General features: G+C 39.9%; 1 protein-coding gene across 1 annotated transcript; it reads left to right on the forward strand.

Moving 5' to 3' along the window:
• The first annotated feature begins 557 nt into the window (after positions 1-557).
• LOC124269273 lies at positions 558-23,964 on the forward strand. The gene is made up of 5 exons (XM_046704279.1): positions 558-918; positions 13,264-13,392; positions 14,620-14,730; positions 19,684-19,866; positions 23,681-23,964. The coding sequence occupies exons 1-5, from the start codon at positions 558-560 to the stop codon at positions 23,962-23,964; spliced, it is 1,068 nt and encodes a 355-aa protein (XP_046560235.1).
• The last annotated feature ends 236 nt before the right edge of the window (positions 23,965-24,200 follow it).

Genomic DNA, 24,200 nt, shown 5'->3' on the forward strand with positions numbered 1-24,200 from the left:
CATCCATTGAAACCCATTCCACACACACCAACCAGAACACACCAATTCCACTTCCACACCAGGCACAAACAGCCCCACTCCACCACATTCCCTGACAAATCATATCAACACACACCATTCCACACCAAACAGAAACACAACACTGAGCCCCACCAGACACCACTGTTCACCTCACTCCACTGGACTGAACTGACAAAGAACTGGCATCAAACACACTGACAAAACTGGTGAACACAAATACACACAAACCAGACACAAATCACACAACCACACACAACCATTCACTCCACTGAACACCAAACTTCAGTGAGCCAAATCTGGAACCACTACAAACCAGAACAACACACATTCCACACATCACAACACACACAACACTGGACACACATGAAACACCAGACACGACCACACACAGACAGACACAAGGACCAAACACACAGGAGGAGGAGACAGACACACTGCACACACACACACATGCATGGACATGGAAAGGAACACAGCACGAGAAAAAAAGGTGGTGGACCAGTGGTGGACCCACAGTGGCTGAGGTGGACCCAGAGATGCAGTGGCCAGAGGTGGACCAGTGGACCCAGGAAACTTGGAGCCGAAAAGGGTGTGGAAGCACACAGTGTGGTGTGGTGGACCAGTGTGTGTGTGTGGAACCAGAGCCCAGGTGTGCAGGTGTGTGGATGGATCAGCCCAGTGTGTGGACCAGAAAAAAAGGAATGGTGGCTGAAAAGGTGTGTGGATGGACCCAGTGTGGTATGGACCCAGAAAGGTGGTGGACCCAGGGTGGAACCAGTGTGAACACACACGGAAAAGAAAAAGGTGGACCAGGAAACCTGAGCTGGACCCAGGAAACCTGGCTGACCCAGGAAGGTGGTGGACCAGTGTGGTGGACCAGTGAAGGAAACGGAAATGGTAGGTGTGGTGGATCAACCGACTGACATCGAAAACCCAGCAGAGACCACATTGAGACCCAGACATGGAAGGAAAGGACTGTGGCCACTGGACACACAGAGCACAATGGATCGGACATGGATCACTGGCCCTAGACTGAGGATGGCCAACGGATCCAGGAAAGGACCAGAGCCCCAATGGATCGATCATCAGACCTGACCACACAACAGACACAACATACAACAGAGACTGCATGGCACATGTATAACCAAGTGGAGACATCAGCCAGATATAGGGACAGTAGATGGAAATGTGGTAATATTTTAGGGACACAACGAAAATTGGATATATAGGGATTGTGGAATATGTGGATTGGAATAAATAATGAAATAATTTGTAAAGGAATAAAGGAACACAACTTTAATGGTGGAATGGAGTGGAATACAACTTGGATGCATAGGATGGATGGAGTGAATTAAACAATAAAACACAGTGTTATTAAAATGGAAACGCAGATTTTATTCCCATAATTAAATATAATAATGGATGAGAGTGAGTATATTAGATAAAAATGGTGGGGATCTCTAGAATTGGCTGGGTGGAAAGGAATGAAGGAATGAAGATGGATGGAATTATTTGTTCAGGGGTTTTGTAACAGTATTGGATAGCAGGAGCTTAAAAGTGAAATATAATGAATAATAGTGGATGGATTTACAGCCAAGGTGACCAGGGGCACCATGTAATGGTGGAGAATGGATATTAAAGTGGAATGAAGACAGTGGAGAAGGAGTTGGAAACGAAGAAGTTGACAAACTTGCTAAGATGGCTTGCAACGCTCAGCAGCCAGATATTGAATCTATTAAGCTAATTCCAAGAGATTACTCTTGTTTGTCATTTCCTGTCTAGGGTTTGTCCAAACGAAAAGTTGACAAACTTGCTAAGATGTATTTGCAACGCTCAGCAGCAGCCAGACATTACTGGAATCTATTGGGTTTAATTCCAAGAGATTACTTTTGCTCTGGTTTCACAATAATTTCAATAAACGGCAGAATCTTGGCAAAATAAATGGGACATTACTGACACTAGCTACTGCAGAGACACATCTACTCTGTCCAGTAGTAAATAAACATTTAAAAATCGTCGGCGTTGTCGCAGAGATGAGATTGTTTTAATTCACCAGGCTTGGATACTGTGGATTGAAGGCATAAAAGAATCATTTTAGATAAAGATCTTATCTCCTCTATGCGTGAAGTCCAGCTCATGAGAACTAACGTAAGGCTCATAAGTAAAGAAACTGTGCTTTACCAAAACCAAAAACATTTTATAATGAACACAATAGATTCTTGAAGATAATTTAATGTATGGCTGCATACAGAGAGTTGTGTTTCTGACTTCCTCGTTAAAACGGGGGGAAGCATGACACAATTTTAACCGAACATACATATATCAACAGTTTGTTTAGTTTTGGGCGCATATTTAAGGCTCCCCTAAACCTTTCCCCTTACCTACTTCATAACTGCCGCTAACGGCAATAACAATATCTGATCGGTCATTGGTTGTTTCCGAATTAAAACAATAATTTCTCATCAAAAGGAAAATACTTCCTTTGTCACTTCCATCTTTATGACCGTTTGACATTCTGAGCCTTTTCTTTTCCATATCGTATGGTAGTATGTTAATAAGTAATCAAAAGAACCAAATCCATAGTGAAAGTGCTTCTTATGTCAAATTCTTTTAATTCCGGATTTACAAAATCCTCCCAGGCTCATATGCCGCAGTAACACTCAGTCCAACTGCTCATTTTTATTCCGAAATAGAAGCAAAGTACTGTAAGTCCCCATGGTCCCTAGCATGGTGATCTACCATCAGTTGTTAGTAACCCATAGCCCGGTTTTATATTGTATTGTCAACTATAAGCAAACTGTTTTAGATTTAGTTACTAGTTTTAAATTCATTCTCTGTGATAATCTAGTTATTTTACTGTCCCTTTCGTAGGCAGGCTTTTATAATTTTACTATTACTTACTTTGCGTACAATTTAATTGTTCCCGTCACGATATGGCTGGAAATATTGCCGATGTGACGATAAACTTTAAACTCACCTACCTACTCATTATTCTGAAATTATTTTTATTGGGGTCATATTAATATTCGTCACCCGCATCTTTGCCTTCGATTAAAATGTTTTGTTCTCTCCATCCGAAACAATTGGATGTAAACAAAACAAAAACAACGATTGAAATTATCAAGAATAGACAATAGAATACATCATGTTCTAAAATGCATGTACATGCAGGGAATAAAAATCGAAGACCGGGATTAGGATTAGGATTTCATCACAGTGGAAGTAGCGCCTGAGGCTAAACGTTTGGGATCTATTTGCAACAACTATATAGGCCGATACTGATTTCTCTTAAATGTTGGTAGAACTGTTTGAACTGAATTTACGTGGGGGTTTTAACAATAACAATAGAAGGTTAAATTGTGTGAAGTCCATTTCTTGTGAGCCCCAGTCGTAATATTGCTGGAATATTGCTAAAATAGTCGTAAACCTAAACTCACTCATTCACTCATATTAACATGCTTAAGCGTTTAGTGTTTGTAATGTGGTTTCCGGGGACGGGGTAGATGGTAGAAGCATATATGCTTGTCAACTGGGTGAATATCTGGGATCGATTCCCAACATGGTGACAATGTGTACCACGTTGCCTTGTTCACGTGGGTGACATTGATACTTCTGAAAGCGGTGTAAAACCATTCTCACTCACTTAAATGTTATTTAAGAACAATTGGCAGTATTGTGCATGGTTAGGTCGTGTACACTAATCTGTTCAAGACTATGCAGGTATGAATGAGTGGCCATTATATAATATAATGATTCAGATGGAGTCTAAGTAGGGATCCTAGTCTGATTTAAATTATTGCCTCCAGTGAAATAACAACAAGCCAGTTATAGATATATATTTTTTTCAATAAAATCTTTTATCAACAGTATATCATCACATACACGCATTGTGGTAAAAAGACTAGTTAAGTGGTGAGAATTTACTGTTAAACTGAACGGAAGGGGGGTAACTCTTGCATCTGTCTGTTATAGTGGGCTTATTTACTCACCTGCAAAAAGACAAAAACATAATATTATTCATAATTCATGCAATTTTTATTTTCACTTGTAAGTTATCTCTTCCATACAAGTATTGTTTTAGCAACAATAAAAAACACCTTACTCTGTCCAAACATGTCAATTGTCTATCACTGTAAGGAGCTCAGGGGCGTCTGCTACAGATATCAATGATATTTGCTGACAACTATTGATGAATGACCTGGTCATTATTACACAGTAACCTCAGAAGAATAGTATTTAGAGTTACATAACCCTTTCTTTCTTGACAACTTATTTTACATGTGGATATTACTTCTGTACCCCAAGTGAATTAAAAATGATTTGTGTTGTTTAAGAAGCTAAGTAGTTACTGAGAACTTTATATGACAGTTTTACATATGTTGTCATAGAAAAGAATTCACATTTCAAAACAGTGAAATTTCCATGGCCAATAAATTTGTGCAACCTCTCACCAAACCAGTTACCACAAAGTGCAAAATGTCAACATGAAATGTGCAAATGTTAAGATGTACATGTATACCAATATTCCTAATCATAATGTGTGTTTCAGAGTAGTTTGAAAGTCATTTAGGAATATACAAAGACTGTTTACTATGTACAATTTCAGGGATAACATGTTTTAGGAAATGCTTTATTCATGTCATCTTGTATATATCTTGTACATGTGTCCAGTTTCTTGGAATAACATTGCCATATAATTTAAGAAATGGCCATCAGTTTCAAGTGGATTTAGGCTCTTTTCAATCTGTGAAATTGTATATCCACTCATCATTCAAAGGAAATGGTGTAATTGTGGTAAGTTTTCTTGTATAACAGTAATAGTTTAGTCAGCAAAATGCCATAATAATATTTCACGTATATGCTGGTCATCCAGATTGCCTGTTCACCGCGCTGCATACATTCCTGTCCCTGATCATACCTGATCATACTCATAGGACACCATCACACTTTCTCATACTTCTTAAACTCAACGAGGAGCATACATACATGCTGCCTGTTAAACACAATGAACTAATCGCTCACATTGCCAGCACATCCTCACGGGTACCCATTTTACAGCTGGGTGAACTGAGACAATATGGAACTAAGTATCTTGTCCAAGGATACTACGCAAATGTGCCCATCCCCCGGGACCCGAACCTAGGTGCCTCCTCCGGGGTCCAAACCAAAGGCTTCGGCATGATATTGCGCTCCACAAACTGGCATTCTGTACATACTGTATTTAAACAGCATGTACATTCATAGAAAAATATTTTTAATAATCAGTCTGTACTTCGTGTTATCACTGATATCAGTGATGAAATAAATCACACTCAACATGTGGACCATCCCAAGCTGGCAGATGTATACATGTATGCATATATTTCAGTATTGACAACAATCAAATTGGAAACATATGTAAGAAATATATACAATTTGCTGGCATATACAGATACCATAATATTGAATACATAATTACTCAGCAGGGGAAGAGACAAATGCAAGTAGTCTTGAGTCAGGGGTACTGACTTACTTTATGAAAATTGTGTATTAATGTTTTGTATGTCTATATTTTAAACCACAGTATATGTTGTGATGGTACACTTTCAATACCTCACAATACATGCATTCCATAACCATTATTTTAGGTTTTGTCGTCATTTTCTTATTGTTATTGCCATGGGAAACGCATATTCCTCTCTTCTCAAACTGTCATCATGAACCTTTTTTTCCTACAGAACATGTATACATATGCTTCACCATTTCAAACATCCCTGCCTTTCTATGATCTTCTACTCAACAACCATGCAGTTAAATGCCACTCCCAAAATGAAAAACTTCACATGAAAGATTATGCTGTTGATAACTTTCACGACGAATAGTTGTTTAAGGAATAAGATAATTGGTGACAGCTACCTACCTCTCAAAAGATATTATATATCTTTCAAATCTCCCAAATCCCATACACATACAGATTTGATATGATCAGATAATTTTCGTATGAATGTATTTGCTAACTGGTGTGACAATTATGCCACACCAATTCTATAGATATTCAGGTATAACATGAATACCATCCAGGTTACCGAGATAAACTGATAATATATGGTGAAGCCGAGCAACATCAGTTAAAATAGCTACATGAACACCCTTAGCGATCGGGGTTCGCTCTGAACACCCTTATCAAAACATCCCAAAGCAGTATTTAACATTTTCTATATACATTGAAATGCAATTATACAGATGAGCAAGATCCAGGTTAAAATAGCCAAATTATAGTGATCGGGGTGAAGACACTCCAAAGGAGTTTGCAACTTTTTGTTATATACATTCAAAAGTTGTGGAAGATGATCAAGATCCATTTTAAAATAGCCAAATAAAAGTGATCGGGGTTCGCCTCGAACACCCTTGTCACAAGCCAAAGGAGCATATCATATTTTACATATAAACTGAAAGGAATTGGTGAAGACGAGCATGATGGAAAGGAAATGTCAGGAGGATGAATAAGTGATCGGGATTCGCCTTGAACACCCTTATTACCAGTCCAGAGTTGTATTGCACATGTGATATATATACATTTTCAATGATTTGGTGAAGGCGATAATGATCCAGGTGAATCGTCAGAGGATGATAAAGTGATCGGGGTTCGCCGTGAACACCCTTATTTCTTTTATTTTAGCTTGCTTTTTATGTTTGTTATTAGAGGTAAGGCACCAGCCCATTTTGGTTTTAATAGAGTCAGCACAGATGTTAGTGTGCGGGCTAACACCTTACATCCTTTTCAATACATTCTATGAATGATTGCAAATCCTCATAATTGAGTGATTTGGAGGAATCCCATTCACCTTGAAAACAAACAAAATTTCCCCAATACTAAAGCATGCATACGCAAGGTATAAGTGCACATTACATGTAACCTACTCAAAGCAATGCATTGCCTCAGTATAATCAATGCTAAAAAATTTAAAATACACAATCTATTATTTTATGTATTTTGACCATTGAAACATTTTGGACATTTAATGTTATGCTTTCTAAACTCCGATTTATTGTAAGCCTATTAGTTAAAATATAAGCAGCAATAACAATCCTATACAATAGTGCAAGTAAATTAAGTTTGAAATGTCTCCGTATGCAACTGTTAATTGTATTGTAAAATTAAAAGGGGAATTCCAGAAAAAGTATTATTAGGTGACATTTTAACGGGACCGCTTACTTAGCACTTTTGAAGTGTGAAAGAAAATGTTGAAAAAAGCCTTAATACGACCCAAATAATTTCCAAATCATGTCAGTTCACAGCATAAAGTACTTCATAGAAGGCTAAGTTAATTTCAAGTAATATATTTCCTACAGTGAATTTAAACTTTAGCAGCTGAAGTCCAAAAATGTCCTATCCCGACAATGACATAACCGTACATTGTAAAGACATATATATATATATTATTGCTTGAAAAAAATAATTTACGTAACTACTACATGTAAAATGTAAGAAATAAAATGCTTTACTTACAGGGTATCTGCTGATTGTTGATTAATAGCTGTACATTCTCTTCTGTCCACATGCTAAGCGTGTATTCTTCTCGTGATACCCGTGGTGACACGCCATTTATATACCAAAGCAAAGTAATACTGGGTACATCATTTCCGGTTGTATTTATTGCTTATAATTAATTAAAGTCGTTATTATTTACACATTTTAAAAATTGACAGTTGCATTCAATATTCTGTATTTATTACACCGGATGTTATCATGTGCCTTTATTGTCCAGAAAGTTAGTCGCAAGTTTTTCTTTTATATTTAACAGTGTCAACTTCAAGGCAATAAAATTACATAAATACGCTCGTAAACCCACCGGATCATAAAGTTACGGTTTCAACAATGATATGTTTTTTCTTTTTTTTTCATCCAAAAAGATTAATTTTACATCGTAAGAATAATTCCGCCTGCAATCATAAGTAGAGCCGGCGTGATAAATCGTTCAGCATAAACGGCAGCCATTTCCCCCGAGTCGGGTAGGGACATGTTGCGGGAGCTGTGCATGTGGATGTTACTGACATGCATGAGGACACTTGGGTGTGCGGATTTCGTTATGTATCTGTTAAGTATTAGTTTTACCGACTTCCCGGAGTCTTTATTTGTCGAATTTATGTACATTTTAGGAGGATTGCAGCTTTTATTTCAAGCTGTATTTGCAGTTTGTAAAGCCCGCTCATGGCGACCCGGGGATTCCCGTGACGTCATTAGGAAGCCTAGTCTAAGCAAACATGGTGACACTGTAAATAACCCGTGGAGATCCGGATCAGAATTAATCTTCAGCAACCCATGCTCTCGTAAGAGGCGGCTAACACAACCCGTAGTCGGGTGGTCAGACTCGCTGACTTGGTTGACTCATGTCATCGATTCCCAATTACTCATGCCGTTGATCACTGGATTGTCTGGTACGGACTCGAATACAGCAGGAACGTTACTGAATGCGGCGTTTAACAACAACGAACAAAAACCCCCAAACCGTAAGTAAAAAGCAATGGACATAGCTAAGGACCATGACGTCAACCTACACAGTGCTAGAGAACCCGAGAAACCACGGTTCTATACGGGTCCACTTTAGCCGTGTCGATTGAGACACAGAAATTCACTGTTCAAAGCAGTGTCAAACCAACTCACGCACTCGCTCACCTTAACTACGACATTTCTATGTTTGATTGTTCCATGTAGGTAAACAGGTAATAATCATGTCAGACAATGAAATCAATGCTTTCAGGCAGGTGATTTGAAGGCCCAAGGCAAAGACGACAATACATTATTCTGTGCATACATTGATATATTTGCCAGTCGTGCCTTCCATCGAAGGGAGTGAGAAGTGCTTAATGCCGCTTTGGGCAGTGTCTTGTTATATCACGGAAGGAGAACAGAGGGCGTGTACAACTCCAATATGTAAAATCAAGACAACCATATTGGGGTTGTACAGGGCGTTCGGGGTAGCCTAGTAGTTAGTAGCGTTCACTCGTCACGCCGAAGATCCGGGTTGGATTCCCCACATGAATACAATGTGTGAAGCCCATTTCTGGTGAACATTCTTGCTAAAAGCGGCTTGCACTCACTCACTCACTCCTCACTCACTCACTCACTCACTCACTCACTCCTCACTCACTCACTCACTCCACTCACTCCTCACTCACTCACTCACTCGATCACTCACTCACTCACTCATTCACAGGACAGGTTGAGTGATGCATGTTCCGGAAGGTTTCGGAAACCCTTGAGCACAGGCATGATGCACATCAACCCAGAAACATATTCCGAAACACAGAGCAGTGCCCGTCCGCTTTGTCTTCTTTGCCATGTGCTCCCAATGCCGTTACTATACGTCTGATATAACTGGAGTACCATTGAAACGGTGGTATTTCCCAACTCATTCGCTTACCGATGTCATTTACTACATGTACACACGGGTTATGTTTCCCCTGTACTGTATTGTTGTGCCTCAGTGACCTGTTCAATAAATCTCCCAAAACAATTTCCCCTGTGCCCTTCAATCTTTTGTCCCCATGCCTGTCATAAGAAGCGACTAACGGGATCGGGTGGTCAGAATCTCTGACTTGGTTGACACATGTCATCGGTTCCCAATTACGCAGATCAATGTTCATGATGTTGAAATTGGTCTAGACTCGATTATTTACATACCGCCGCCATATAGCTGGAAGATTGCTGAGTGCAGCATTAAAGAACAAACAAACAAACACAACAAAGCGCGTGCCATACACTTGGCTGCCACGCAGCTACAGCATAAATAATAGAAAAGGTCAAAGTACCTGTAGATCCATGTCTTAAGGATACAAATCCCATGCGTGGTTTAGGTGTCATGCGCAATAACTCAGTACGAAAATAGCAACCTTTCTGATGTCAACGATACAGGACCTATCACACAAGGGTTGGTTTGTTGTGTAACGCCGCACTCATTAATATTCCACAAGGCATAATTTTTTCGATCCCATGGCCTTTCGAAATCATCCTTGCCTAGCAAAGTAAATTACACAATGAAACATTTAGGAGTTATGTATAGAGAAATTTAAACTATGTTATTTACGATCAATTAAAAGTACATGTACTTCAGGATGAACAATTTGCATGTTTTGCATGAACATCTGTCTCAGTTGTCCAAATTCCCATGCATGTTCTTGGCAACCCTAACACTTGAAACAATAAATATATACCTCAAGCGTATGGAACAATGATTTCAGTGCGAAAGGAACCGTTTGTGTGGTGTTAATGCTTCCTGACAACAAGACTAGCCTTACAACAGGAACAAATCTCATTTCAAGAGTTTGCCCAGTATGGCTAGCCTGCATTGCAGGTAGACAACCTCACCATTGCTCAGGCTGGTCACTACCAACGCTTAGTCTCTATAATATAAATATATATAAATTTGATAGAAACAAGCAGGACTTTTTCAATTGTTGTTTGTTGAACTGTTAAGAGCTTTTTTGATGTAATTAGAACAATTTACAAGGTATACAAGGGTGAGAAAAGGAGATTCAAACCACTGAACCTGAGGAAATCTAGACTACCTGAGGGAATCAAGACTACCTGTGGAAGTCTAGACTTGCTTCATTTACAGCTGTAGCATTCCAGAAAGGGCTAGGCAAATGAGAAAATATTGCGGTTCAGGAACTGTGAAACAGACTGCCGGGGCACAGAAAGAATAATATGGAAGTCTGACGTTTCTAAATCCACGTTGATATTGTGTCTGTTTGTCTCGTCTTCGTCTATACCAATACCAATTATATTGCATTTATGAGCAGATCTATTGGGGACATTTACGGGGTGCCGTTCTTACAAAAGCAAACATAAAGTGACAAAATAAAAGGAAGCGCGACAAGTGGCCATGGATAATCCCACATATTGACTTCCAAGCTTGATAAATTTTGTCACGATTTGACTTGTTTCGTACGGGCGACGTTGCATTAAGGGGACAACGTCCCTTCTGAAGTTTCTGTGCAAAATCATTGAATGTATACTGAAACGAAATTTTAATAAATGCAACATTTTTCAAAGCGATTTCGTCCACGCGATAATGATGAAATAAGTAGTGTGGTAACAAAAACAACTCACTTAAAATCGTTTCCCTTGATCGTGCATTTTATCAAAGGATGCTGAAAAGAGTCTTTGTAGCATCTGCAATCAACAAGCCAAGAACACAGCAAAGAATATATATTCACCGTGTACGTATATAACAAAGGTCATTGTTGTTGGACGTCGTCTTAAAGCAAGATCCATATATGATAAAAACATTTCACCATTTTTGTAGCTTATTGTACGCAGTTTTTAGAATTGGTCTTCAACAACCCATGCTTGTAAGGGGCGACCAACGGGATCGGGTGGTCAGGCTCGCTGACTTGGTTGACACATTATCGTATCCCAATTTCGTAGATCTATGCTCATGCTGTTGATAACTGGATCGTCTGGTCCAGACTCCAGTATTACAGATTATTTAGATATATCTGGAATATTGCTGAGTGCGGCTTTAACAGTAAACCAACTAGCCAGCCAACCATTATTTATATGGATATGTATATAATTCAATTCAATTCTTTTATTTCGGTTTGTAGGCAATCCGCCCATGTACAATACATACAAAAAGGAGTACATTATTGTAGAATAGGAGAAACTTTACATAGTAATTCAATTAAATGGCTAATGATGTAACGATGTTCCTATACGCAAGAGCTGCTTTGATGTAATTAGAACAATTTACAAGAGTATATCTACAATTGCTAGTTAATATATTATGATAATTAGCGACTTAATTTACCAGACCATTTTCAGGACTATATCTATCCCTAATTACATTGTAAGCATTACATTAAAACAATGTATAACATTTTCATTCACCCCTCTTCACACATTCTACAATACGTATCTACGTTCACACCTCTTATATTACATCGTAAAGGGACGGAATTTAATTTAAGAAGGCAAATATTTCTTCCAACAGTTGCTTGGTTGATAAAATTTACATAATATTCAACATTCAAAAGTGACTTAGTTTCTTTAAAGTACATCAAATGAGACGATTGATTTATATTACCAAAACTACGCTGTTTATCACAATCAATGATTCTGTTCTTAAACATTCTTATGGAATAATGCTGAATCAATGCTAAAACAACAAGAAGTATTTTTACCGGCTCTTATGGAAATAAGTGCGTGTAATATACGTAACGCTTTTCAGTCTGCATCCCGAAGGTTTTATGTCTAGGTGCAGCACACGTTATTGTGTAACCATCTTCGTGAACACCAGCTGTCAATCAGTTATGCATTCACATAATTGTCTCTGCTATTTTGCTTCTAAAGCCCCATGGATAACGATTGACTCATACTGACAAATATGTACGAGTGCTTCGACATCAATAGCCGATGTTTTGCAATCCTGGTCGAACGTTCTGTTGGCCCTCGAGGATCCAGGTAGAATCGGTGAAAACAACTTATGAATATTGCAAAAGGCAATGGTTGATGGTTGATACATACCATCGTCTCTCATTTACATAACTTGTAAGAGGTGACTAAGGGGATCGGGTGGTCACTCTCGCTGACTTGGTTGACACAAGTCACTGTATCCCAGCTGCTTACATCGATGTTCATGCTGCTGATCACTGGATTTTCTGGTCCAGACTCGTATGTACTAGTGTTGGGAATTGGTTAAAATCTCATAATTGATGATTGGTTCATAACCACCGATCAATCATCGAAAATAATTTGTCAGCGTCATTTATGAAATTTGTTAATGCACAAAAAAATAAGGGAAAAAAACATGTAGTTTTTTTGATGTTTTGGGGCAAATTTCACATCCTTAGAGGACGAGTAGTATGTTAGGAACATAAATTTCTTGGTGTCTTTAAGATAAATTCAATCATGATTTGGAACGAGCTTGTAGTGGTTACGAAATGTAACAGACAAAACCAACCTTGTGAAAAATATTGTTGATGAAAACAAGTGTTCCAGAATTGTTTGTGTTCGATTATGAGAAAACATGATCGATTGCTTGGTCGTTGAGTCACTGCGACCAATCTTCGATTATTTCAATTAATCGCATCACCACTAGTATCTACAGATCGCCGCCATAAAGCTGGAATATTGCCCAGTGCGAACAACAAACAAACAAATCATTTACAGAAAACGAAGCCCATAATGTTGACCACTAGACTGCTGGAATGTTGCGACAATAAACAACAACATTCTGTAATGTGTTTTGTGTGTTTCAGGATCGACGGCGTGCACAGATACCCATGCAGACTGCAACTACTGGATGGGGATACACGAGTGCGTTATTAATCCGCTATACATGATGTGTTACTGTGCTCAGTCTTGTAACACTGGCGCCGAGTGTTCAGGTGATGATCTTCTCGTATTAACTAGAATTTTAAAGGGCGAGGTATGAGTAAGTGGCCTTTATTGCCTCCGGAAATGTGTAAACTTGTTATGTGTCTACTTCCATCTAGGGTTAAACATGTTTGTGTCGAACTTTGATGTCTCGAACTTATGTCTGTCTCGAATTTATTGATCTCTCGAATTTGTTTGTCTCGAAGGAAAAACCTAGTCCCTGCTTATTCCTTCTTTAACCATCATTTTCCGTTTGTGTCTAACGTTGAATTACTCGAAGTGTTCAAGTAGGGCCGTTTAAATTCGGCACAAAGGTGTTTGACTGTATCTGTTTATGCATTGACTATGTATTTATGGCATTGTTAGTATGGTAAGTAAGCAAGGAGCATAAACAAGGGTTCAGAATTTCCACCACTGACCGACCGCCTCCGTGGTGTAGTGGTTAGAGCGTCCGCCCGGAGAGCGGAAGGTCGCGGGTTCCATCCCCGACTGCGCCATACCAAAAGACGTTAAAATATGGTACTTGTTGGTCCCTGCCTGGCGCTCGGCATTAATGGGTACAAGGACTGGTCGGCTCGGAGTCAGTATAATGTGTCTGAGTGGGGTATTCCTGCTTCACTGCGGCATGGTATTTCAGTGGGCTAGCACTATAAAACCAGCTTAAGTTTGGGCTAGTACAAGCAGCCGCACATACACATACACACGCATGCACGTCGTCATATGAGCGAAATATTCTCAAGCACGACGTAAAACCCAATTTCACCTCACCTCACCTCCACCACTGACCACCCATCCATTGACGAAGATCTCCTGTTTTACGTTCAATGAACCCTTGGGTATGATAGCTAAACTGACGGACAAAAGAAAGTACACACCTGGTGTTTTGGGATTATTTGAAAAGTGTTGTGATTTTGACTGGCAACTTCGCAATTGGGCACGATATCTGTGGGGTTTTCGCAACATTTTAGGAAAGTCTGTTACTGATATATCACTGTAAAAATTCTTTTCAAAACATTTACGTCGATTTTGGAAATTAATCTAAAAGCACCGGGTGTGTACTTTCTTTGTTCGTCAGTTTACAACCGCGGTTCCTGATTGAATCACTTTAGGTACAGTTACTGACATGCGATAACACAACGTCTTTTAAACCGTGCCTCGTGCATTGTTTTTCAACGGCACATCATAGTCTACAGTGGTGTTGATATGAATTAATTTGAAGTCTTTCAACTCCGCAACAGTAGCGGCAGGAGCTGACACAGACTGCGAATGTGACTTCCACGCTTCCAGGGGATCCTGTGAAACCAGTGACCTCGCAACTACTTGTCCTCATACTTGTTCCCTAAGACAGAGTAAGTTGTTGTTGTTATTTGCTTTATTTAACGTCGCACGCGGAACTAAGGTATTTCGGCGACGGGGTAGTACACTTACCGTATACCGGGAAATTTTCAAGGTACTAAAATTTCGAGGTTTGAGACCCCCAGAGCTTTCGAGGTGATTTAAATTTCGAGGTTTGGGGACCTAAATGAAATATAAGAAATGAGGGGAACAAAAAATATAATTTTGAAAGAGTGGTGTTACTACAAAAAAATACACCCCAATAGTGAAAAAACCCCAAAAACTGAGTATTAAGGGAAATTTGAATGGGAGTCGGAATTAAAAAGGTAACAATTATGAAATAGGTTAAGAGTAATAGATGATTTGGACTGAGTTTGGTTTTACGCCGCTTTTAGCAATATTCCAGCAACATCACGGCGGGGGACACCAGAAATGGGCTTCACACATTGTGCCCATGTGGGGAATCGAACCCGGGTCTTCGGCGTGACGAGCCAACACTTTAACCATTAGGCTACCCCACCGCCCCAGATGACTTGGAATTTAATATAGATGTAGTGTAATAAGTGGTTATTGTTATTGTTTTTTGGTTTTACACCCAACCCATGCTTAAAAACATATTTATTTAGTGAATAATGATAAACATAAAAAAGGTTAAAAATGAAGTTGATAAAACAGAGAACTCATTTTAAAGTTAAAAGAACATATATACATACTTATAACAATTTTTTTAAATGGAAAAAAGTGGAATTAGTGTATTATTGTTTTTGTTACTAGATTGTTTGGTATAATTTTGTATGAATGAGATATTTAGTGCGTGGTTTAATTAATTTGGGGTTTGTTAGAATGTGCTTGAGATCAGAAGAGTTACCATTGTTGAGGTACTGTTTTAATGCATTGGTAAATGGGGTTCTTTGTGTATTATATTTTGAGCAGTAAAAGATAGTGTGGGCTATTGTTTCAGGAATTTGGCAAGTGATACATTTGTCGTTTGGATGAAGGTTGATTTTGTGTAGATAGTGATTAAGATTGCAATTTGCTAATCTTAATCTGGTTATGGTTTACGGAATCCGTTAAAATGCAGATGGTAGTGTTTGTTTGGTCAGATGTTGTTTGCAAGGCCTGAACTATGGCTGCGAGTTCTACTGTGAAGATACTGGAGTTTGCTGGGAGATTGTAGTATTGTTTAAGGCTTTTTTCGGGTATGTAGATACCAAAACCAGCATTACCATTTTGGTCCTTGAATCCGTCTGTATAAATGTGAACATAATCTTGTGGATTGTAATTTTGTTGTATGATTTCTTGCACTGTGAATTTATTAAGTATATTGTGTTCAGTTTTGTGTTGGTCAGGATTTTGGAAGAGATTTGTAGTATGGGTTTGTATTATATTCTGTAGTATATACATCAAGTTGTTGTTTAATTTCCTGTATTTTGGTCCAAGAGGTTTGGGGTATTTGCCTTTATTGATAATGATTTTATTTTTATTTTGTAAGAGATGTATAGTGGTTTTCAGTCTTGTTTGTAATGGGGTAATCTTTCCCATTCGAGAGTGAGGTCCAGTTCCCCGCATTCTACCAATAATGCTTGGAAGGATGTTCCTGGGAAGGCTCCAGTTATACATTTATGTGGTTGGAATTGGATGGAAATGAGTTTGTTTTATGTTTTGTGCAATACCTTGAAATATTTCGCAGCCATAGAGTACATTAGATTTGATGAGTGCTATATATAGTAGTACTGTAGTAATGTTTGTTTGTTGCTACCCCATTTACTATGTGATAGGTATTTAATAATGTTGAGATCTGCGTGCATTTTTATTGTATGAATTGAGTGTGTTTGTTCCATGTTAAGTGCTTGTCTAAGATTAGACCTAGAAATTTTACTGCATCTGATTGCGGTAATTTTTGTTTGTTTATGTAAAGATGTACGTTTTGTTTACTTCAATGTTGTGCTTTGAATACTACAGTTGTTGTTTTAGTGATAGAGAGTTGGAGCTCCTTTTGGTTGGTCCAGTTTTCAATATGGTTAAGTGCAGCTTGAATTTGTTTTTGTGCTTTGTGTATATTTTTATCATTAACCCATATTGCTCCATCGTCGGCAAACTGGAATTTGTATGTGTTTTTAGTGAGTTTGTTGGATATATCATCAACCATAACATTGAAGAGGGTGGCTGAGATGATTCTTCCCCGGTGTGTGCCATTTTCTAGTGTTGGGAGATTTGATGGTCTATGGAGACCATAAAGCCTCTGTCTGTTAGAGAGGCTGATGCAAAATTTAGAAATGCCCCTTTTAAACCTATTTGTGTAATGTTTGGATGACACCTGGTTCTCTTCCAGGAGAAATCCAAAAAGACTGCAAGTGTGTATTTTTTGTATTTTGTGCAGTTCTGACAGAGTAAGTGGCACTCCACCTCCTGATCAATCAGAGTAAATATCATCAATGCATCTAAAACTTCTTGTTCCAGCAGACAGATTACGTGTCAGCGCAGTCTGCCTCGGCACCTGTAGTTTCCTTAGACAAAGTGCAATTTCCACCAGCCTCCACATCTATCGTTCCCGCAGACAAAGAGTCACCACCGCCTCCCTCCACTTCTATCGTTTCCTCCGACACAGAGTCATCTCCATCTCCTCCAGAGTCTATCGTTTCCTCCGACACAGAGTCGTCTCCATCTCCCTCCTCATCTATCGTTTCCTCCGACACAGAGTGGTCTCCATCTCCCTCCTCATCTATCGTTTCCTCCGACACAGAGTCATCTCCATCTCACTCCTCATCTATCGTTTCCTCCGACACAGAGTCGTCTCCATCTCCCTCCTCATCTATCGTTTCCTCCGACACAGAGTCGTCTCCATCTCCCTCCTCATCTATCGTTTCCTCCGACACAGAGTCGTCTCCATCTCCCTCCTCATCTATCGTTTCCTCCGACACAGAGTCATCTCCATCTCACTCCTCATCTATCGTTTCCTCCGAAACAGAGTCGTCTCCATCTCCCTCCTCATCTATCGTTTCCTCCGACACAGAGTCGTCTCCATCTCCCTCCTCATCTATCGTTTCCTCCGACACAGGAGTCGTCTCCATCTCCCTCCTCATCTATCGTTTCCTCCGACACAGAGTGGTCTCCATCTCCATCCTCATCTATCGTTTCCTCCGACACAGAGTCGTCTCCATCTCCTCCTCATCTATCGTTTCCTCCGACACAGAGTCGTCTCCATCTCACTCCTCATCTATCGTTTCCTCCGAAACAGAGTCGTCTCCATCTCCCTCCTCATCTATCGTTTCCTCCGACACAGAGTCGTCTCCATCTCCCTCCTCATCTATCGTTTCCTCCGACACAGAGTCGTCTCCATCTCCCTCCTCATCTATCGTTTCCTCCGACACAGAGTCGTCTCCATCTCCCTCCTCATCTATCGTTTCCTCCGACACAGAGTCGTCTCCATCTCCCTCCTCATCTATCGTTTCCTCCGACACAGAGTCGTCTCCATCTCCCTCCTCATCTATCGTTTCCTCCGACACAGTCATCTCCATCTCACTCCTCATCTATAGTTTCCTCCGACACAGAGTGGTCTCCATCTCCATCCTCATCTATCGTTTCCTCCGACACAGTCATCTCCATCTCCCTCCTCATCTATCGTTTCCTCCGACACAGAGTGGTCTCCATCTCCATCCTCATCTATCGTTTCCTCCGACACAGAGTCGTCTCCATCTCGTCTCCATCTCACTCCTCATCTATCGTTTCCTCCGACACAGAGTCGTCTCCATCTCCATCCTCATCTATCGTTTCCTCCGACACAGAGTCATCTCTGTCTCACTCCGCATCCATCGTTTCCTCCGACACAGAGTCACCTCCCTCCTCCCTCCACATCTATCGTTCCTCTGACACAGAGTCATCTCCATCTCCTCCGCATCTATCGTTCCTCAGAGAAAGAGTCACCACCATTTCCATCCACATCTATCGTTTCCTCTGACACAGAGTCATGTCCATCTTCCTCCTCATCTATCGTTTCCTCCGACACAGAGTCATCTCCGTCTCACTCCACATCTATCGTTTCCTCCGACACAGAGTCGTCATCCATCTCCATCTCCCTCATCATCTATCGTTTCCTCCGACACAGAGTCATCTCCGTCTCACTCCGCATCTATCGTTTCCTCCGACACAGTCATCCGCATCTCCCTTCTCATCTATCGTTTCCTCCGACACAGAGTCACCACCTCCTCCCTCCACATCTATCGTTTCCTCTGACACAGAGTCATCTCCATCTCACTCCGCATCTATCGTTCCCTCAGAGAGAAAGAGTCACCACCATTTCCCTCCACATCTATCGTTTCCTCTGACACAGAGTCATGTCCATCTTCCTCCTCATCTATCGTTTCCTCCGACACAGAGTCATCTCCGTCTCACTCCACATCTATCGTTTCCTCCGACACAGAGTCGTCTCCATCTCCATCCTCATCTATCGTTTCCTCCGACACAGAGTCATCTCCGTCTCACTCCGCATCTATCGTTTCCTCCGACACAGTCATCCGCATCTCCTTCTCATCTATCGTTTCCTCCGACACAGAGTCATCCCCATCTCCCTCCTCATCTATCGTTTCCTCCGACACAGAGTCGTCTCCATCTCCCTCCCTATCTGTCTAGCAGACAGCTTTGTCATCTTTGTCATCACTTCATTTCTCACTTTACTCGAGGAAGTACTGAGATGCTCTACTTCCTTGGGTGTTTATTTTCTTTGCATGTTTGGGGCGGTGTGGTAGGCGTGAAGTAAAGCGTTCAATCGTCACGCCGAAGGCCCAGGTTCGATTCCCCACATTGGTTGAAGCCCATTTCTGGTGTCCCACGCAGTGTGTCCCATTACAGTATTGCTCGCATATTATAAAAGCGGCGTACCATACTCACTCACTCAAAATACGTTTCTCTGCAGTCCGTTTTTCACTCACTCATCGTAATCACTCGCATATTCACAATATGTTTTTCAGCAGTCACGTGCCCTCCACATGAGCACTACCCAAACGCCATTGCTGTTGGTCAGAGGAGATACCTTGATCGAGTCACATACGTATGTAGCTATGGATACCGTAACGATGGTGACGTCGGGCTGCGGGTGTGTGACTCTTCTGGAACATGGAGGAACGCTAGTGGCACGCCAATCTGTACGTATGGTAAGTACCATGTACGATACGAAACAAACTGAAATGGGATAGGTTTGTTGGGTTGCTGTTTAACGTCGCACTCAGCGATATTCAATCTACATGGCGGCGGTCTGTAAATAATCGAGTCTGGACCAGGCGATCCAGTGATCAACAGCATGAGCATCGATCGACGCAATTGGGATATAATGACATGTGTTAACCAAGTCAGCGAGCCTGATTATCCGATTTCGTTAGTCGCCTCAGCTCTTACGACAAGCGTAGGGTGCTGAAGACCAATTGTAACCCGGATGTTCACGGGTTGGAATTGTCTTGAAAGTTATCAGGCAAAACTGGTTGCAAAATTAAGTCGCCTCTTACGACAATCATGGGGATGGGACAGGCATGAGACATACATTCTTTTGAACCAGGTAACGAAGTACAGCTCACCGTTTTCAGGAACATCTGGAATCATCATTGGTTCTCAGTGATCCATCCTTGTATCATTATGTCTCGTATAATCGAAACTGGTTATTTTCTGACGTCCATATTTGTTCTTGATGTTGTAAGGTGATTTTATCATTCATATCAGTTTGATACCTTTAGACATGCCTCCAGTCAGAATGTTTCAGAATGCATTGGCCTCTGGTTAAAGAAACATGTTATACACCTATGTCATATGAGTCATTCTCATAATTCGTGCACATTTATGTTATAATTTATCTCAGTTTATTCTACAATTTACAATAATAAAATTGGGGAAAACACATTTTTATATTTATTTTTGAACACCACCACCCAAACCCCACCCCCAAACCCCCAATTTTACTCTATTTTCGTGTGTCACAACTCCAGTGGCCGATGTGCAATTCGAATTTGTTCGTCTTTTTTCATCTTTTCCAAAGGAATTTTTTTAACATATCATAATAAATGATGTTACAGCTACATGCTTGCCGTTATCATAGGTTTTGTTATGGTAAGGACAGATTTTGTGACGGCAGTGACATTTTTCTAGTTTGATGTTGTTTGTATCCTAAATTTTCAAATTCAAAGATTTCAAATGATTTGGAATCTTATTCAACATAAAAAATGGATCAAATGAATAAAATCAATTTGCATATAAGGATGATTTTTTGTTACAGTAAGGACAGGGAAGTGTAACGGCTGTGACAAAGAAGAAAATGGCTGTGATAGGGCCGTTACGGTAGTGACATTACATACCGTCACAATGTCACTTCCGTAATGTGCAGAGTTTACTTGTTTTTTACATGACAGTGATATCCATAAGTAACGCTTTTGCCTATTACATATTCTCCAAACATTCTTAAATATCTAATTGACAGATTTCATCAAATTATCTTTTAAAGTAAACATATAAAACTGGCTATTATTAAAACTTCACTACCGTTATTGTGTCACAATATCATTTTCCTTATTAAATTAAAATTGATGTATCTGTTTATGTCTGGAATTTGTAGTGCAACTATGTTTCGTAGTAGAGCTTCAAGTAAGCATAATATAAATCATATTCTCATTGTGAATTTTTCTCTACATATAACTTTACTTTTGCAAATCAGAAATGAAAGAATTTTTGTGACTTGTTTGCCCCTTTTAAGCAATAGATATAAAATTTCAAAACTCATTAGCCACGTTATATTGTAAAACTAGATAGTTTAATATATATGTACATTAAATAAATATCATCTTTGGATTTTTTCTTTTCAAAATGACGTTACAAATTTCGTAACGGTAGTGATGCAATTTCATGAAATTTCTAATAAACGGGATAAAATATGAAAAATGAAACGTCGTTAAGCTTGCATGATTTATGTTTTGTATATTCAGAATACTATGAACGTAATCAACCACTTCTCAAAGTAAAACAAGAAAACAAAATTTACAATTTTTGCCTACATAAAATATGCACGAATTTTGAGAATGACTCATATATAACATATTCTATTTGATAAATTACATTTACCAGTGACCGTTTAAAGGTTTTCAGTGGTTTCTAAAACATTATTATTGAAAATGTTGACTACCGGTATCAAGTGAATGAGTTCATGACTGAAAGTGGATTTAAAACAACTTTGAACAGTAATCCAGTTATAGCATGTTTAATAGCATTAGTCGTGTACACTTGTCGAGATATGTCAAACTCGGACCAGTCATTATGACCAGCTACGCAGATTATGTCCAATTACCGTCCTGTCACATCACTCCTGTCACTGGAAAAAGTCCACATTTACAAGTTTGGAAATGTCTTGGAAAGATGATGTTTCCAAGACATTTCCAATTTTGGAAATATGAGATTTCCAAAATTTTCCAAGCCTTGGAAACATATAATGTTTCCATTTTGAATTTTTGGAAATATGATATTTCCAAATTGGAAATATGATATTTCCAAATTGGTAATGTTTGGAAATCACCATTTTATTTCTTGTGTGTGCTCTGGTATCTCCACTGGCTGCCGGTCAAAGAACGGATACATCATAAGATCCTCACCCTCACCTATCAGTGTATCAATGATACAGCTCCTGGTGATCTGTGTGATCTAGTAGAAGACTGTGTCCGTACAAGAACTCTCCGTTCCAGTGATCTGATGCTACTAAAGGTACAATATAGAACAAAACTTTATGGATAACCCACTTCTTTTTATAGGTGCGACGTTTCGATACAGATTCTTGTACCGTTGTCAAGCATAATCTGGTACAAGTATCTGTATCGAAACGTCACCACTCACGAATGAAAAAGAAGTGGTTATCCATAAAGTTTCATTCTATATTGTACTTCCCAACTTCTAAAATGCCACTCAAAGAAGCTACTAAAGGTCCCAAACATCAGGCTCAAGATCCTTTGCGTATAATGCTGCCGTTGAATGGAACGCTCTCCCATTTGATCTGAAACCATCTCCATCTTAAGACCTAGCTGTTGAATTGAAATGGATTGTAAACCTGTAGTATGAACTCTGTTGGCGCTTTGAGCCCACTTTGGTATTGAGTTTAGTGCAATATAAGAATCCGTATTATTATTACCTAAACAGGCTGTTAGTCGTTCTTCTGCCTTTAAAACCAGGCAGGATAGGGGAAGTCTTGGACAGCGGGAAGAGCGCTTACAGATCAGCAGAAAGGCAACCAAGGACAAGGATGAGCGGACGCTGACCAGTCCATCTGGTGTCCAAGTGCCAGCCTCACTTTGCCGAATTGCCCTGGTAGCCTCCCACGGACTCACATAGTTGTACTGCTAGAATAAAAACCTCATTCTGTGTACACCACTCGTGTTGATTGTAGAGTACCAAAGGAGTTACACGTGTCGTGGCAGTGAACTGTGTGAGGATGTGTGAAGCAGGTCTCGGATGTTTAACACTTTGCTGAAACCTACGGGTAAGGTGTTGACCAGCCAAGAAACACGGTCGGACGTTCTAACGTCACGGGAAAACCATTAAATATACTCTTAAAAAGTAGGGGAACCTGAACTTTCAATTTGGAAAGGAAGTATAAGCGTTAACGAATTTTCAAGACAGACAGACATCTTTATAGCTGTAGATACATAGCTGTAGATCATTAATTTCGACATCCATCTTGCATCACACAGTTGTTGGTGTTTGTTCCCAAACCGTTTTTGTTTTAAAATGAAAATCGTACACATGCAAATTTCACGTCTTACACCAATCATCTTTGAAGAGCGATTACTGTAAAACAACTATGGTCATAAGGAAGTGTTATTATAATACCAACATTGATTGACATCCGATATATCTTCCAATTTTTTACAATCGTAAATTTAAAATGAAGTTCCTCTTCCTTTTTTTAAGAGTATACACTGACACTGATTCTCTAATTTATAGATTCAAGCCTCCTGATACCCTGCTCGTCATTGGTGACTACATTCGAACCTTGGTCTGTGCCAGTGGACAAGGTAGGGATCCTGGACTGGCGTCAAGATATCAACCACTTGGAGTGCTCGGACATGTGCTTGAGGGCGCCAGGGTGTTTATACTTTGTCCATGATCATGGAAGCAGGAAGTGCTTTCTGTACTACAACGTTGTTCGATCCGGGTTCGGAATAACAGAGACTGGTAGCGTGTGGAAGAAAGTGTTTCATGTTCAGCCAGTTACGTACTACAGTTAAAGCACCCTCCAAAAAGTGCCCGTGAAGATCCGGGTTACAAATGATCTTCAGTAACCCATGCTTGTCGTAAGAGGCGACTGACGGGATCGGGTGGTCAGGCTCGCTGACTTGGTTGACACATGCCATCGTATCCCAATTGCGTCGATCGATGTTCATGCTGTTGATCACTGGATTGTCTGGTCCAGACTCGATTATTTACAGACCGCCGCCATATAGCTGGAATATTGCTGAGTGCG

This window comes from Haliotis rubra, unplaced genomic scaffold (genome assembly GCF_003918875.1).
Source record: "Haliotis rubra isolate DU_JTF1 unplaced genomic scaffold, ASM391887v1 Scf1430, whole genome shotgun sequence".
NCBI classification, from domain to species: domain Eukaryota; kingdom Metazoa; phylum Mollusca; class Gastropoda; order Lepetellida; family Haliotidae; genus Haliotis; species Haliotis rubra.

What these genes read in the sequence shown, in the direction of transcription:
- LOC124269273 (XM_046704279.1), top strand. Translation starts at nt 558, where the DNA reads ATGCAGTGGCCAGAGGTGGACCAGTGGACCCAGGAAACTTGGAGCCGA. An exon ending in CACTGGCGCCGAGTGTTCAG is followed by an intron (nt 13,393 to 14,619) that starts GTGATGATCTTC and finishes ACTCCGCAACAG; the next exon opens with TAGCGGCAGGAGCTGACACA. An exon ending in TACTTGTTCCCTAAGACAGA is followed by an intron (nt 14,731 to 19,683) that starts GTAAGTTGTTGT and finishes TATGTTTTTCAG; the next exon opens with CAGTCACGTGCCCTCCACAT.